The following is a 17,587-nucleotide window of genomic DNA, read 5'->3' as shown; positions in this document are numbered from 1 at the left end:
AATATTTACTTCAAATTTTAGCAGTCTTTTTGATGAATGCTCCAAATTACACTGAGTCTACAGACATCAAAAGTTGGAAACATACTGCTGGTCGACTCTCTGATGAGTTATTGTATAGGCAAAGAAGGACTGCAAAACTTTGTTCTTCCTCAATGGCATTCAATAGCCACTTAGAAGATTTGGAATTACAAAGCAAGAACTTTGGAGATTTAATAATTCCTTTAAAGTATTAAGTTTGCCTTTTGAAAATCTAATTGTTAAAAAAAAAAAAAAAGAGTGCTGTTTAAAGACTCATAAGTCCAGCAGTTAGTTTTTTTTTTTTTTTCTGATGTGGATTAAGGGGGGATAACTTTTGTGATGAATGGGATCTTTGCTTATTTCCTAGACATTGTCACCTTTTAACTCTACGTTTGAAAGACAGAGCGGCTACGTGTTTTAGGAAAACTAGATGGCACCTCCTTTCTATGAAAAATAATCCTTGCTCTATAAAGTGCTCTTGACAGCTTGTCAGTGGGACAGAGAAGACTGGACTGGTCCTGAATTGCTTTTCAGCCAAAATAGGTTCCCCTCAATAAACACTGGCAGTGACAGTGAATCAGGTGTCAAGTTAGAGTGCACGTTTTGGATCAGTTTAGCATAAATCAGAATTCAGACATGAGTTTATTTCATTACTTCACACATCTTTTTTTGTCTCTCAGTTTCGCAGCCAAAAGGACATATAACCTTCTTACTGTTTGTCAGTGCTGACAATTATATTTGAGAAGAAGTGGTTCATTTTCTATGGGTTCTTGAGCTTATTCAGTAAGTGCTTGGAAAAATGATATAGTCTGATGTGAATTAGAATATGGTGTCAATGATCTTTACTTCCACGTATACTCCATTCTAATTTATTGTTCTGAATGTAAGCATGGAGCAAAATTATATTTATAAATAGCAGTTCTAATGATATTAGTTAAAATTTATCATTTAAAAAAATATATATACCAGCTCATAAGCAGCACAGCTTCATAATATTAAAATAACATTGTGTGCATCCTTCAATTTAATGGTTCTATGAATTTCTCTCAACTAGATTTTCTTCATTAACTCTAAAGTCTCTATACTCTGCTACCACTTATTTAATTTACTTGTGTTTGTTTCTCGAAATTCATTTACCTTTTTCTATCATGTTTTTGCATGTGGTTCAATAAATATTCTTCCTTGTTTTCATTTGTGTGAAATATCTCTAATTTTTATGGATTTCCTCTACTAACTAGTTTGTTCCACTTGGAAATCAAGTCTCTCTGTTTTTCTCAAGGCATTTCATCCTTTCTTTATCATTGATTCAATTTTTTTTTCTTCCTTCTTAGTTTATCAGCTCATTATTCTCTTATATGTCTTCCTGTACCTCGTTTAAATCCTTATACATTTTTCACACTTAGTTTTTTGTTATGTTACGTTTAAAATTACCTGAGAAATATTTGGTGGCCTTAATATACTACTAGAATTATCTGTCTTAGGAGAGGAAGACAATGAGAGTTAAATCTCCGCAATACAAGTACCTATTAAATCCACGGTTTATTTTCCTTTGTCAACCAGCATCCTTGGTCGTGGTCTACTCAATGAGGGAAAACATTTAGCAATAATAATCCTAAGAAAGTAGGATAAATATGATAAGTGTACATACCATAAATATGTCCAGCAAAGTTCAAATAAAAAAATATATAAATTATCATTTTCACTAATGTTTCATTAGGTTTGCTTGGGCAGTAAACAACACACACTCTAGATCTACAACATAAGGATGAATGAATAAAATCCACAGAGGAATACAAATGGAAATATACTGATTCGAAAGGGGGAAATTATGTGATATTTGGTAATGTCTCCAATGCCAGGAAAAAGTAAGCTACAGTACATTGATTTAGGCTTTTCTAAAATGTAGTGTCATCCAAATTCATATTTTAAGATGTCCATTGCTTTCATCTAAAGGACATTCATAAAAAAGATTTGAACTTAAATCCTTCAATTGCAGTTTTAATACTCCAAAACGTTGCTTGAAAACTTAAGCTTTGATTCAGTAATTCCAAAAGCTTTATGCGCTGAAATATTTGTTGCAGAATAGTTTGTAGTGGTTAAAAGCTGATGACATTCTAAATCTCTCCTCAAGCAGGATAATGGTCAAGGGTATTAAGGGAGTTAGAAATAATGGAATATTAAGTGCACATTAAAAATACATACTCATAAAATACTTCTACTGGCATGGGAACATATGTTTTACTATGAAATAAGAAGAAAAAGATATGTGAATTTTATGTGCTTTCAACCATGTGAAAGAGCATTAAAAAACGAGAAGGAACTATACCAAAATGTTAAGAGTGGTTATTCCTGGGTAGCAGAATTATAAGTAAATTTAAAAAATCTCATTTTTCTTGCATTTTTAAAATATTCTATATTAGTAGAATTAGTACACTCTTACTATTATAGTCAAAGAACTTGTAACCTAAATGATACAGTTTGCAGCTTACAATGTTGTATTTAATAATTTTTTTTTTTGAAAATTTAATGCAAATGAAGCACACTTTTACCCTCATATGGGACAAGGTCAATGCCATTTTTCTCTTTTTGATTTGGGAAAATTTCAGCATCCTAGAAAAAAAAAAAAAATTTTTTTTTTTTTTTTTAGAAGGTTGTGTACTAAAGGTTCAGTGCTTCTGTATGGGAAGGTGGATGTGGTGGGATCTAGGAGAGAGAGGGAAGGTTTAAAGGGCAATTTAATGGTCTATCTGGTGGTGTAGTGGTTAAGTGCTACGGCTGCTAACCAAGAGGTCGGCAGTTCAGACCCGCCAGGTGCTCCTTGGAAACTCTATGGGGCAGTTCTCCTCTGTCCTATAGGGTCACTATGAGTCGGAATCGATTCAATGGCCGTGGGTTTTTTTTTTTTTTTTAAATCTGCAGCATGGAATACAAAATCTTAGTTTTGACTAGTGCCTGTGGCCTTTATTTGTCAAAGATCTGACAGAACATTCTCTTTTCTGATTCCTGCAGTATCAAGTCATGGGTGGACAAGATGCAAGAAGACCTTGTCACACTGGCAAAAACAGCAAGTGGAGTCAATCAGCTTGTTGATGTGAGTAGAAACCAAAGAAATTTGTTAATCTGTTTTGTAATTTGAATGTGGTTCTTTTTTATAGGAAACTGTATTTTTATATTACAAATAGAAAAGTATTTCTCATGTGGCTCTGAAAGTACAGTTCTGAGAGGGACTCATGGTACTTCTAGTTATTGTGAACAAGAAATGCCATTCCTGACAATTAATGAAATTTTCTATGAACACTTTCCAGTGTACTTACAGCTTTCGTGTAGGTGAGTCCATGTGATGCATAGCCTCCCCCAAACTTCAAATTGGGAGGTCATGTACTTATTACCACAGTGTTTCCATTCTTCAGAATATGTTTTAGAATCCCTCATATAGTGGTGACTTCAAATCCTGTGACAGATGTTTATGAATGTCTTCAGTGGGAACACATTTTCATCCCTTGTGGGTAGATTTTATTTAAAAAATAGTTGAAATTGTTTACAGTCATGTCTGGAGACTAGAGTGAGTCATTAAGATGGGTGAAAAAGAATTTGGTGCAAGAAACAGTATCACTATAAAAGTTTTGTGTGTGTGTGTGTGTGTGTGTGTGGGATTTACAAACAGGCTATGAAAAAAAAGTCACTCTGAAATTTTTATCCCCAAAAGACAGCAATATGTAAATATTTTGTGTAGCATCTTAAAGAGATCCTTTTCTTTGCGTAAAGTGGCATTTAAATGTATAGGTTCTGTAAGATTCCTTACAAATGAAATGCCATTTCTTTTAGAGCCTACTACTTCCATTTCAATGAACGTGACCTAACAGTTTTAAAGTTGTGGTCTTAGTGATGCTATTGTTTTCCAAAATCAATGTGATGGGTCAGTGAGGTGAACTGGTATAAAAGCAATCGTATGTATAAACGTATGAATGTTTATCCTATGGATATTTATGTATGAATATTTTTCTCCAGTAGAAAATGGAATGCATGGTTACCTTATGTATGAATAGATACTCATAAAGAAACTTATTAAGTAAATACTTCACAAAAATTGTTCCACACTCTTTGTAAAACAGTTGTGGGTCTTAATAGGAAATTGGGTTGAACAAATCTGTCTTCATGAAATAAATAGTACATGTGGAAATGAAAGGTTTTTCTACTGAATAACGATGATCAAATTTAATTCTATTCAACATTCATTCAGCACATACTATGTCCCCAGGACTGTGCAGACTGCCAAGGACAGACAAAAAAACAAAACGAAGCAAAACAAAACAAGGTCTTTTTCCTCTGAGAACTCACATTCTCTGATCAAAATTCTACCCTACTGTTGGTTTTTTTTTTGGCGGGGGGGGGGGACAGGGGGAGGTGTACAGACACCTGAAACCTATTGTAAGACAATTCTTGGAATCTGCAATTATGGAAAAATACAGAATATGAACATGGGTATTATAACAAGTGGATGGAGTTATATGAAAGTGATGGAGTTTGTTAAAACAAAACAAAACAAAAACCAAACCTGCTGCCCGCTGCCTTCCAGTGGATTCCGACCCATAGTGCCCCTTGAGGACAGAGTTTGTTAAAGCTACAGAAAATCTCTTTTCTTAATTTTCCTTTTAATACTATTTAAATGGACTGAGAGAGAAACCTTTATTCAACCGCAATGAAAAAAAAAAAGTGAAATTCCAGATTGTGGTTGGAATTTACATAGCTCTCTTTATTGATGGATTGAAATAAAAAATGAGCTGCTCTTGGGAGCCGCATTCGTCAATCCTTCAGTGCTTCTCCAGCTCCAAAATTCACTTGCATGTCTGACCTCAGTGTTACTTTCAGTGCTAAATATGTAAACCTTCTCTCACTGAATCAGCATTTTGCAATGCATCATTAAGTGAAAAGTGTTTTACTTTAGAAGTTGTTTTTCTTCTTCTTTTCTTATGTACTATGAAGTATAGAATAGTAAAAATTGTGTAAATATTGATGAATAAAAAAATGCCTTCTGAATTTGACGAATAAAAAAATAGAATACAAAGGTTCATAAAAAGTCTCTAAAATTTTCTGTTTTTGAGACCCATACCTAATTATAAGGATAGAAAAAAATACAGATTAAAGAAGTAAATGTTATTTAATAGAGAAAGAGAGCAAATTCATTACTGGAGAAGTAATTTATGTATTAGGCCATATGGAGTGTCATTTTACATAGATAAATGTTTCCATACTCATCATTCCTTTTGTCTAGGGAGAAGATCCATGGTGGATACAAAAGGAGTACATTTCTACTGGGTCATGGGAACTTAATGCAGAAAGTGGTCAAAGGAAGCCAGGGTTAAGAGTGAACTTTGAGCTGAAGTTGGGGGATTTGGAAGCAAGATGAGAACGAGAATTGGAATAAATGGAGAAATTTAGCTGATTCCTTGATTGAAAATCAGTATCATGGCTAGCTCTTTAGCTTTAAGGCCCAGAAGCCAATGAGGCAACAAATCTAAAGTAAAATATCTTTGCAATTTTATGAAAATTACTTTATGGCATCATAGAATATTAGCACAGGGAAGGTTCATAAATACTATTTAATAACTTCAATACTTTAGTTTTTATAAAGGAGAAAATTTGACAAGATTACCTGCCTCTCTTAAAGATCAAAAGTCAATAACCTTAAGTAGTCATGTTATCCCAGATGCATTCAAGTTTTAAGATGTCTCTTATTGAATTATTCTATAATCTAATCACATATACAGAGACCATATATGTCCATCAACTGCACGTGTTCATCAATAAAGTAGGTGAAATAATTGATGGGAGAGAAAAATGATATATGGGAAAGAAATAATGCATTATTATTCTGCTTGTTGCACTTAATATATTAACCCATTGCTGTTGAATCAATTCCAACTTATACTGACCCTATAGGACAGAATGGAACTGTCCCATAGGGTTTCCAAGGCTGTAAATCCTTTCAGAAGCAGATTACCACATCTTTCTCACTTGGAGCCTCTGTTGGGTTTGAACCGCCGACCTTTCGGTTAGCAGCCAAGTGCTTAACCACTACATCACCAGGGGTCCTTTAAATATGTTAGAACCTTTTAAATACAACTGAAGGACTTCATTTTTCCCCCCATTATTCAAGCACTGTACTGAGCCCTTTACATGCATTATCTTATTAATCCTGAGGATTGTTTGCAAGGTTAAAAAATTGCTTCTCAGTTACACAGCTACTAAATTGAATATAACTCTGAAATTAAGAAAAAAAACCATGTGATGCTTTAGTATATGTTAATATTTTACATTTTTATACCCATGCTTGTATTTTGTGAAGGTAAGCAGATCTCCATTAGATACAGATTAATATAGATGGTTATACTACTGCTCTTTTTATAAAACATATAAAATAGAAGAAGCCAAAGCTCAGCCACCAACAATTATCCATTCATAAACATGTCCATTTGATTTTCATTAAAAAAGAAAATTATAGAGGAAAATTCCAAGATAACAAATTTACATGCATAATTTAAAATCTTCCATTCTTGCTATGCACTGAAGTGTTTTTGTGTGTATATTCATTGAATGAATTGATAAATGATACAGAAAGTAAGTTTTCCATGATTTTTCCTTCATAGACTTCCACCTGAAGAAAATACATGTATTATTTTTTATGGAATATTATAGCATGTCCTTTAAAAAAATCTTTAAGATTATCATACTTGCTTCATCATACTTGGTTCTGCGTATTCCTAATTTTGTGATCTGGCTAAGTTATTTAACCTCATGGAGTTGTTAAGATTGATGATATAATCCATGTACAATATTCCTTGACACATAATCAGCATTCAACAAAGATCATTCATTGCATTAGCTGGGGTACAGATGAGTCAGTGTAAAAAAGATATAAAATAAGCCTGTCCTTCTAGCTCACGTAACAGTCTAGAGGTGAGCAGTCTAGGGCTGGCAGGGTGGCTCTGCCATTCTCAACATGTGGATTCCATGCTGGTGTCCAAGGTTACTCTTCCTGATGTCATTATTTCCCAGATAGCAGGTAAGGGGAAAAAGACCAGGAAAACAAATGTCCATTTTATGGGCAAATCATTTTGTTCACATTCTGGTTGTCACAATTTAGTCATATGGCAATATCTAACTAGAAAGGAATTGGAGAAATGGGGGGCTTTTGCTGAGCAGCTATATGCTTAAATAAGACTTTTTCACAATAGAAGAGGGAAGAACAAATAGTGTAGACAACTAAAGCCTTCTGTTGAATGTATGATTATTTGAATATTATGCTTATAAGAGCTGTGTCTAAACATGTATTAAAGACATATCAACATAATATAGAAGCTGTATTTATATTTTTAAATATTATGGAAACCCAAAAAACCAAACCCAGTGCCATCAAGTCAATTCTGACTCATAGTAACCCTGTAGGACAGAGCAGAACTGCCCCAAAAGGTTTCCAAGCCGTTAAATCCTTACAAAAGCAAATGGCCACATCTTTCTTCTCTGAAGCAGCTTGTGGATTTGAACCACTGACCTTTTGGTCAGCAACCCAGTGCTTTAACCAGTGCACAGCCATTATAAACATTATAGATCAATAAAAAATTTGGAAAAATGACAAAAAAAAATCCCCATATTCAAAAGCCTTAAATGTAAGAAGACTGGTATGAATTTATTAGCAATCCAAATTATGTATTATTTTGCAAGGCATTATATATGTATGTGGGCATTTGTGTGGGTGTGTGTGTGTATATAGATACCATGCTGGCAAATGGAGAGGCTTATCATCATCTATCCACCCAGGCATCTTTCAATTTGTTGTACTGTGGTAGCTTGCATGTTGCAGTGATGCTGGAAGCTATGCCACCAGTATTTCATATACCAGCAGGGTCATCCAAGGTGGACAGGTTTCAGCAGAGCTTCCACACTAAGACAGACTAGGAAGAAGGACCTGGTGATCTACTTCTAAAAAAACTGGCCAGTGAAAACCATATTAATAGCAGTGATGTAGTGCTGGATGATCAACCCCTCAGGTTGGAAGGCAGTCCAAAATACAGCAGAGAAAGAGCTACCTCATCAAGCTAGAGTCGAACTGAATGGCATGGATGGAGTAAATCTTTCAGGACCCTCATTTGTTGATGTGGCATGACCCAAAATGAGAAGAAACACCTGAAAACATCCATCAGTCATTGGAACATGAAATGTACAAGTATGAATTTGGGAAAGATTGGAAGTCATTAAAAATAAAATGGAACGCATAAAGATTAATACCCTAGGCGTTAGTGAGCTGGAATAGACTGGAGCCATTTTGAATCAGGCATTATATGGTCTATCATGCCAGGAATGACAAATTGAAGAGGAATGGTGTTGTATTCATCGTCAAAAAGAATATTTCAAGATCTATCCTGAAGTAAGACACTGTCAGTGATTGTATAATATTCATATGCCTAAAAGAAAGACCAGTTAATATGACTATTATTCAAGTTTATGGACCAACCGCTAATGCTAAAGATGAAGAAACTGAAGATTTTTACCAGCTTTTGCAGTGGATGTCAGAAGACTCTAAAATTTGGTTTTGAATATAGAGTATTTTTAAAGCAAATGGAAGAAGTGACTAAGTAAAAGAGCTGAATGGAAGAGTTCAAAGGATGGCTCAAGAAGACAAAGTAAAATGGTATAATGACATGTGCGAAGACCTGGAGTTAGAAAACCAAAAAGGAAGAATATGCTTGGCATTTCTTAAGCTGAAAGAATTGAAGAAAAAATTCAAGCCTCGAGTTGCAATATTGAAGGATCTTATGGGCAAAACAATGAATGATATAGGAAGCATCAAAAGGAGATGGAAGGAATACAGAATCACTGTACCATAAAGAATTGGTCGATATTCAGCCATTTCAGGAGGTAGCATATGATCAAGAACCAGTGTTACTGAAAGAAGTCCAAGCAGCACTGAAGGCATGGCAAAAATAAACCTTGAGGAATTGACAGAATACCAGTTGAGATGTTTCAATAAACAGATGCAATGCTGGAAGTGCTCACTCATCTCTGCCAAGAAATTTGGAAGACAGCTACCTGGCTAACCTACTGGAAGAGATCATATTTTTGCCCATTCCAAAGAAATGTGATCCAACAGAATGTGGAAATTATCAAACAATATCATTAATATCACATGTATGTAAAATTTTACTGAAGATAATTAAAAAATGGTTACAGCAGTACATCAACAGGGAACTGCCAGAAATTCAAGGCAGATTCAGATGATGGCTTGAAAAAAAGCAGAGAATACCAGAAAGATGCCTATCTGCATTTTCTTGACTATGAAAAGGCATAGAATGAGAATTCCAGAACACTTCATTGTGCTCATGAGGAACCTTTACATAGATCAAGAGGCGGTTGTTTGGACAGAACAAGGGGATATTGATTGGTTTAAAGTCAGGAAAGGTGTGCATCAGGGTTGTATTCTTTCACCATACCTATTCAATCTGTATGCTGAGAAATAATCCGAGAAGCTGGACTATACGAAGAAGAATGGGGCATCAGGATTGGAGGAAGATTCATTAACATTCTGTGTTATGCAGATGACACAACCTTGCTTGCTGAAAGTGAAGAGGACTTGAAGCACTTACTAATGAAGATCAAATACCACAACCTTCAGTATGGATCGCACCTCAACATAAAGAAAACAAAACTCCTCGCAACTGGACCAAGGAGCAACATCATGATAAACAGAGAAAAGATTGAAGTTGTCAAGGATTTCATTTTACTTGGATCCACAATCAACAGCCATGGAAGCAGCAGTCAAGAAATCAAAAGACACATTGCGTTGGGCAAATGCGCTGCAAAAGACCTCTTCAAAGTGTTGAAGAGCAAAGATGTCACCCTGAAGACTAAGGTGCGCCTGACCCAAGCCGTGGTATTTTCAATCATATCATATGCATGTGAAAGCTGGACAATGAATAAGGAAGACCAAAGGAGAATTGATGCCTTTGAATTGTGGTGTTGGCAAAGAATATTGAATATACCATGGACTGCCAAAAGAACGAACAAATCTGTCTCGGAGGAAGTGCAACCAGAACGCTCCTTAGAAGCAAGGATGGCGAGACTGCGTCTTACATACTTTGGACATGTTGTCAGGAGGGATCAGTCCCTGGTAAAGGACATCACGCTTGGTAGAGTACAGGGTCAGCGGAAAAGAGGAACACCCTCAACGAGGTGGATTGACACAGTGGCTGCAACAATGCGCTCAAGAATAAGAATGATTGTAAGGATGGCTCAGGACCGGGCAGTGTTTTATTCTGTTGTGCATAGGGTCGCTATGAGTCAGAACCGACTTGGTGGCGCCTAACAACAACAATATGCAAAGGCCTTTGACTGCATGCATCGTAATAAATTATGAATAAGGTTTGCAAAGCATGGGAATTCCAGAACACCTAATTTTGCTCATGCAGAAACTGTACATAGACAAAGAGGCAGGCATTTGAACAGAACAAGGGAATGCTGTGTGATTTAAAAACAGGAAAGTTTTGTGTCAGAGTTGTATCCCTTCACCATAAGTATTCAGTCTGTATGCTGAGCAGATAATTCGAGAAGCTGGACTGTATGAAGAATGTGGCATCAGGATTAGAGGAAGACTTATTAACAACTTGCAATATGCAGATGACACAACCTTGCTTGCTGAAAGGGAAGGGGACTTGAAGCACTTACTGATGAAGGTCAAAGACTACAGCCTTCAGTATGTGTTACAACTCGACATAAATAGAACAAAAATCCTAACAGCTGGGTCAATAAAGCAACATCATGATAAGTGGAAAAAATATTGAAGTTGTCAAGTATTTCCTGTTACTTGGATCCATGATCAACTTGCATGGAATCAGTATGGAGAAGTCAAAGGGTGATTTACACTAGGCCAGTCTGCTGTGAAAGAACTCTGCAGTGTTAAAAAACAAAGCTGTCACCCTGAGGACTACAGTATGCCTGACCTAAGCCATGATATTTTCAGTTGCCTCACAAGCATGTGAAAACCGGAAAAGAAATGAAGAAGACTGAGGAGGAATTGATGCCTTTGAATCATGGTGTTGGCAAAGAGTATTGAATATACCATGGACTGCTAGAAGAATGGACAGATCTGTCTTGAAGAAGTACAGCCTTAATGTTCCTTGCAAATGGAGACGACAAGACTTAGTCATATAATTTGGGCATGTTATCAGGAGGGATCAGTCCCTGGAGAAGGATATAATGCTTAGTAAAGTAGAGGGTCAGTGAAAAAGAGAAAGACCATCAACGAGCTGGATTGACACAGTGGTTGCAACAGTGGGCTCACAAATAGCAACAATTGTGAAGATGGCACAAGACTGGGCAGTGTTTCATCCTGTTGTATATAGGCTCGCTATAAGTTAGAAGTGACTGAATGGCACCGAACAATACCAGTCATCATCTGTTAATATATATGTGTGTGGGTATACACGTGTATTTCCATTATAGTGGCTTTGACATCCTTGAAAATACTGTTTTTAGCTGATGAAATTTTCTGCCTGCAACCATTTTTTAAAATTTTACTTTTTGATAAAATATTTCACCATAAATATATACCTAATTTTTGACCAATATCCACATTATCTGACATTCTGAACTAATGGGTTCTGTCATAATTAGAATTTGTTTCATGAAAAAGTTTCTGAACAAGATGAATAGAAACTCCTGTTTGTTTTTTCTGTAAAATGCATTTCCAAATCTGCAAAAAGTTAAATTAAACAGAACTTCCCAAATATGTCAGAAATTGTCAGTGGCTGCATTTGATTGACCCTGTCCTGTTGAAAGTAAATAGCCAAAATCTGGGCGTTTTATTGTCTCCTTTGTGCACTATTTTCTTTATAGCTTACCCTTTCCATTTAGGAATCCAAGACTTTTTCTCATGACTTCCCTTTTATTACAAAAATGAAGATTTAATAGTTGTCATTTATATTTAATTATCTAACTCTTTTTCAAGTAAATTCTTGTATCTCTAAGTGGGATATATTTTGTATTTGGAAGCAGGTTGAAGACTGTATTTCAAAAGAGGTCAAGTTTCTCCTCATTCCAAATATCATCAATTTTCCTGATGGGACAGTTGGGGGCAGGGGTCAGCAGGAGATGTCTAAGGATGCACGACCCTCGGAATGAGCACCTTTTAAAATTTTGCATCCTACACACCTCCTTTGCCTCACCCTCAAGCTATCCCTGCGGTCTAGGGAGAGTAAGGACCTTATTTATTGTCCCTTATTGATGGCACTGCTTGGCAAGTGACATCAATAGTAACACTCTTCCTTCCTCACAGTAATGTAAGAGTAAAGGTAATTTAAAGTGAAACATAAAAGCAATAAACCAAAACCCAAATCAGTTGCTGTCAAGTCGATCAATACCATTACATTTCAATATGCTACTCAAAGATGTAAATATGTAATATGTCTAACTATTAAACATTCAGTACTCTAAGTTAGTATTTACATAAGTATTTTGAATGAAGAGTGTCTTTTCATTAGTCACTCATGGGATTACCAGACTGCTGCTTCATCCTTGACATTGTGGTTACGTCATCTTATGTAAATAAATAGATTATTAATTTTCTAGGTGGTGGAGAGTTATTAATATATTTACAAGAGAAGATGCTATAAGGAGGAACTTAATCACTGGTGATTCTAGCTAGGGATTCAGCAGGTGCATAGGCAAAATCAAGGACTGGGATTCTTCTCATCCAGGTAGTACAGCTAAGTAGCTGTACGGTATTTCAGTTCCCTTTACTGCTTGGCAGGTGACGTCAATAGTTACCCTCTCCCTTCCTCACAGAAAGGTAGACGTAAAAGTGATATAAAATGAAACATAAAAGCAATAATAGATGCTTAAAAAAATTAAATGCTACAAATAGAGCTACTTAATATTATTTTACGTGTTTTGGTTCTATTTAAATTTGTCTTAATTCCCTCAACAATGAAATGTTGTACCTAATTTAATTGCCATAAATATGTAGGAAACTTGAGATTTGTCACCATCCCCAAACTCCTTTATTTCCTAAGTAGAAAGAAATCTAGTTAGACAGCAGAATTCACTCACAATAAAGATTATGGATTCTCTCCTTCCCACAAAGAAGCTATTTTTTTTTCAGTAATGGTTAATTAAATTTATTTTCAAAGGTATGGAATGAACTCTAAGGGGATTTCTAATCTTACGATGGCTTTCACTATTTTATTAACATGTTTTTAAATGAAGTGCTATTGCTTCACAAACTTTAAAGATGAAAGACTATCTTAAACTTTTTTTTTCTTACCGTTCTGTTTCAATGTCAATCAATAATTACCACTTTCTTATGTTATGCTAGTACTTGGGGAATAAATTATTATGTATTGTTTTTCCAAACAGCAACCTAATGATTTGGTAATACTAATTACAGATAGGAAACCATGGTGGCGTAGTGGTTAAGTGCTACTGCTGCTAACCAAAGGGTCAGCAGTTCGAATCTTCCAGGCGCTCCTTGGAAACTTTATGGGGCAGTTCTACTCTGTCCTATAGGGTCACTATGAGTCAGAATCGACTCAAGGGCACTGGATAATTACAGATAGAGTGATTTCTAGTGGTTGTGCCCTTTCTTGTTCCTACTCAGAGGAAGCGAAAGCTGGAAACTCTTAGTGACATAACCATGTGGTAGCTTCTTCTGCTCTATAATGAAGATGAATGTCATAAAAGACAAATATTATTTTGCTGCTATACAGTCTCAATATGCAACATATTTCCCCTCTCTCCTTTTGAAGGTATATTTCATGTATTTATATCTAGAAGGGTGCTTCTCAATAGGGGGTAATTTTGCCCCCCGAGGAGATGTTTGACAATGGCATTTTTGGTTGTTACAGCTGAGGGGGGTTGTGTTACTGGCACATTGTGTGTAGAGGCCAGGGATACTGCTAAACATCCTACGATGCACAAGACAGCTCCCCTGTCCCCCAAACAAAGAATGGTCTGGTCCAAAATGTCAATAGTGCCGAGGCTGGGAAACTCTTCTTTAGAAATACTGAAGAATTTGAGGCAAGAATAAATGTATTCAGTTATTCAAGTGAATATGAATTCATAAAATTCTAAAAAATTGATAGGTAGCAATTTTGCTTTAGAAAAGACATTTGTTAATAAGGTGTGACAGTTAGGTGCAAATTAAATTCTGCTGCTTTAAAAAATTCTTTTGTTGGAATTTAGGTCATTTGGGGTTAGGGGCATTAAACAGGCAGCCCACTCAGCCTGTAGTTAATTATTTTTTAATTTAGTTTTAATAGAATCAGGTATGATCCCTTCTACTTTTAATTGCATATGAATTTTCTGGTCAAAATATATACTCAATTCACAGTTCGTATATAGTTTCAAATACGGAAAGGGAAAGAGGCTAAGTTAAAAAATTTTTGGTAGAATTAGAAAAAAAAAAAAAAAAAAAAGCAAGCCTAACTAGATAGCTTCTTATTGTACATACCTTAATATTTTCCTTGTTTCAAACCTGTGTTTTTTAAGGATAAACTTATAATTTACCTTATGTTTGAAAGGCCTCCAATCTAAAAAATTGAATAATTTTTGCTGCTCACCTTAGACTTTGTAATAAATTAATTTCTCTATTCCAGTAACAGTCACTCGTATTTTACTTGTATCTCTAGTAAAATATAATCACCTGTACTTAGGTGTTACAGTACATAGAAAATTAAGTTATATTTACAGTTATCACTTGTTCTGTTCCTTCTTACATCTTTAGTGTATTGCTCAGAAATGTCATCATCTCATATTATTTCTTGTATCCTTGCTAGTAGCAGTATAGGCTGTGGAAGGTTTATTACCAGTTTTGATTTCATTCTTCCTAAATATTCTTCCTCAAGATAATGTCCCATGTGGAATGTGATACAGTCCCTGCTAAGAAGCTGTATCAACATCAAATAGAAAGAATACAAGGGGGTAGGGAAAGTATTATCCAACTATTTTGTTTGACTTTAGAATGCAAGTTTGACGTTATCATGGGAAAAGTATGCACTATATATACTATACATATACACATATATACTATGTAGGTGTCTGCATGTGTGTGTATATATATATATGTAGAAATACATGTGTGTATATATATCTTCAAGGAGTGTTTACAGTGAACAAACCTATATTATGTATTGGATTTTTTCTTAATTGTGCTGATTGCTGTGTTAGGCTCTAGAAGTTCTGAGCTAGGTATTATCAGTCATCAATAGCTTGGAGTTGACTAAAGAATAAGTACAGACCAATGTCCTGACTTTTACAGTCCTCTAAAATTGTGTTCCAATTTGCCTTTCAAACTTTATTTATAAATAATTCCTTGTATCACATGCATTCTGATCTCTTTCCTACCTCATTGTAGCACATGTTTCTTCCCAAACGTGGCTATAATGCCATCTGTTTGGTGATCATAGCCCATGTGATTTTACTTTCCTCTGAATTCTGACAGCGTAATTTTCTGTATCTCTTCATTGGAACACAAATCCTCCTCCTCATATTGATCATTACCTTATGTGAACCTAACCTACTCGCATATAGGTCTTGTATTTGTATTTCATTATGTAGCTGCATAGCATCTTATGTAGCCTTATTATTTTGATAGGTTCAAAATAAATATTGATTTTTTTTTTAATATGAAAAATTTGTTAGAGGCCACCATTCACATTTCTGGCAAAGCTTGACATAGTACCCGACATCAGTATCCATTCATTAATTCATGCAACCAATATGTATTGAGTGCCTACAGTGTGCCATGGAAACCCTGGTGGCATAGCAGTTAAGTGCTACGGCTGCTAACCAAAAGGTTGGCAGTTCGAATCCACCAGGCACTCTTTCAAAAGTCTGTGAAGCAGTTCTACTCTGTTCTATAGGGTTGATATGAGTCAGAATAGACTTAACGGCAATAGGTTGTTTGTTTGTTTTGTACTGTGTGCCAGACGCACTACTATGTGCTGGGCACGTACCAGTGAACAAAAGAGATAAAAATCTTTGTTCTCTTGAAATAGAGAATACATATAAAAATATTTAAGTAAATCATATACATTAAATAATTTTTAAATTGGATATGTATTAAAGTAGCAAAATCTTAAAGCACAAAAGTTTTGAAGGTAGTATCCTATCTTAAAAAGCTAGGTTATGGGCAAAAGAATAAAAAAGGGCTATAATTGGATTGATGCAGTGGCTGCAACCGTGTGCTCAAATATAGCACCAAGTGTGAGGATGGCGTAGGACTGGGTAGTGTTTCGTTCTGTTGTGCGTGGGGCCGCTATGAGTCAGAACTGACTCGACTGCACCTAACAACAGCAAACATAATTTATTCAAAGTGGAGTTGCAGGAAATCAAATGTGATGTTTTTACTAGCATTAATATGAGACTATGTATTTTGCAAAATGATAATTTATATCTTCATACAATTACACAGACTACATTGAATTAATAGGTTTTGGTAGCTGGTGTTTGCATTAGTTTTTTATCCAAGTTGTGTTAAACACAAATGACAATATATTAAAGAGCGTCTAGTAAGACATTTGAAAGACTCACTTGTTTGAGAGATTGCATTGCTTACTGTTTTAGTGAAAGGAGAATAGGGAAGAGTCTGTTTGAAGAGATCAGGAATTCCTTAGAACAATATTGCATATGTTTTTATGGCAAAATTAATTTTTTTAACTCAGCTAATTTTTGCAGGAGGAAAGCAGGTTTTTTTTTTAAATCATCTTTGGGGTGAGTAAAATACATTCTAACATCAATTTAGATCTAAAGTCATTAGTTATACTCTTTACCTTAGATGAACGCATTTTCACATATCTCAAGATCTTTCCATGTTGCCAGCTTAGAGGATGGTAAGGCTAAGGATAAATAAAAAGTACAACTTTCTTATACTTCTGGATCATTAAAAAATTACTTTATTTAAGGGAACTTTGATCTTTGAAAGTGACCGAGAAAGAACATTATATCATTCTTTTGCCTTTATATACGTTTTTAGAAACAAGCCATCCTCAGTTGCTAGGGAACATGTAGTTCAAAAGACTAAAGAACACTTAACAAAGAAAAAAAAAAGCAAACCACAGACACACCATATCATGTTGCAAAATTCAACTAAAATTAAGTGTAATTGATTGTGTGGGTATCTAAGACAGTAGAGGTGACCATGAATCTCTTTTCTTTCCTGCGTAAGTATTGAAGATATATGAATTTACTCCTGTTAGCCAATACAGACAGTGAAATTAGAATGATGATGGGAGATAAAGTGTAACATTTTCTTTTCATTCCATATCTCATATGGTGGAATCATATTTACTCATCCAGTTCATCTATATTTTTTATGCAGTATATGCACATCCATTTTGATGTTTTTAGCTTTTCTGTCTAGACAATCTCCCCAGAACTGCAGACAATTGTGAAGATAATAATGGGAGTCCTTGATCTAATTTCATTATTTCCTAAATGTAACGGAAATGACACATTTCTCACAGTAGAGCTTACCTTTCATATTCATCAGAATCTAATGTCTAATGAAGTGAAAGTGCTA

General features: G+C 35.2%; 1 protein-coding gene across 1 annotated transcript in view; it reads left to right on the top strand.

The window, feature by feature from the left end:
- The window catches only part of CACNA2D1 (calcium voltage-gated channel auxiliary subunit alpha2delta 1), a 543,509-nt gene that overhangs the window by 88,564 nt on the left and 437,358 nt on the right, over positions 1-17,587 (top strand). Inside the window, exon 2 of the mRNA XM_064289931.1 lies at positions 3,028-3,109. Within this exon, the coding sequence (XP_064146001.1) occupies positions 3,028-3,109 (82 nt within the window). The remainder of the gene's footprint in view (positions 1-3,027; positions 3,110-17,587) is intronic.

The sequence above is a fragment of the Loxodonta africana genome, chromosome 8 (genome assembly GCF_030014295.1).
Source record: "Loxodonta africana isolate mLoxAfr1 chromosome 8, mLoxAfr1.hap2, whole genome shotgun sequence".
In the NCBI taxonomy this organism is placed as follows: domain Eukaryota; kingdom Metazoa; phylum Chordata; class Mammalia; order Proboscidea; family Elephantidae; genus Loxodonta; species Loxodonta africana.
The sequence above is the reverse complement of the archived record's forward strand: the minus strand, read 5'-3'. Positions and strand labels throughout refer to the sequence as shown.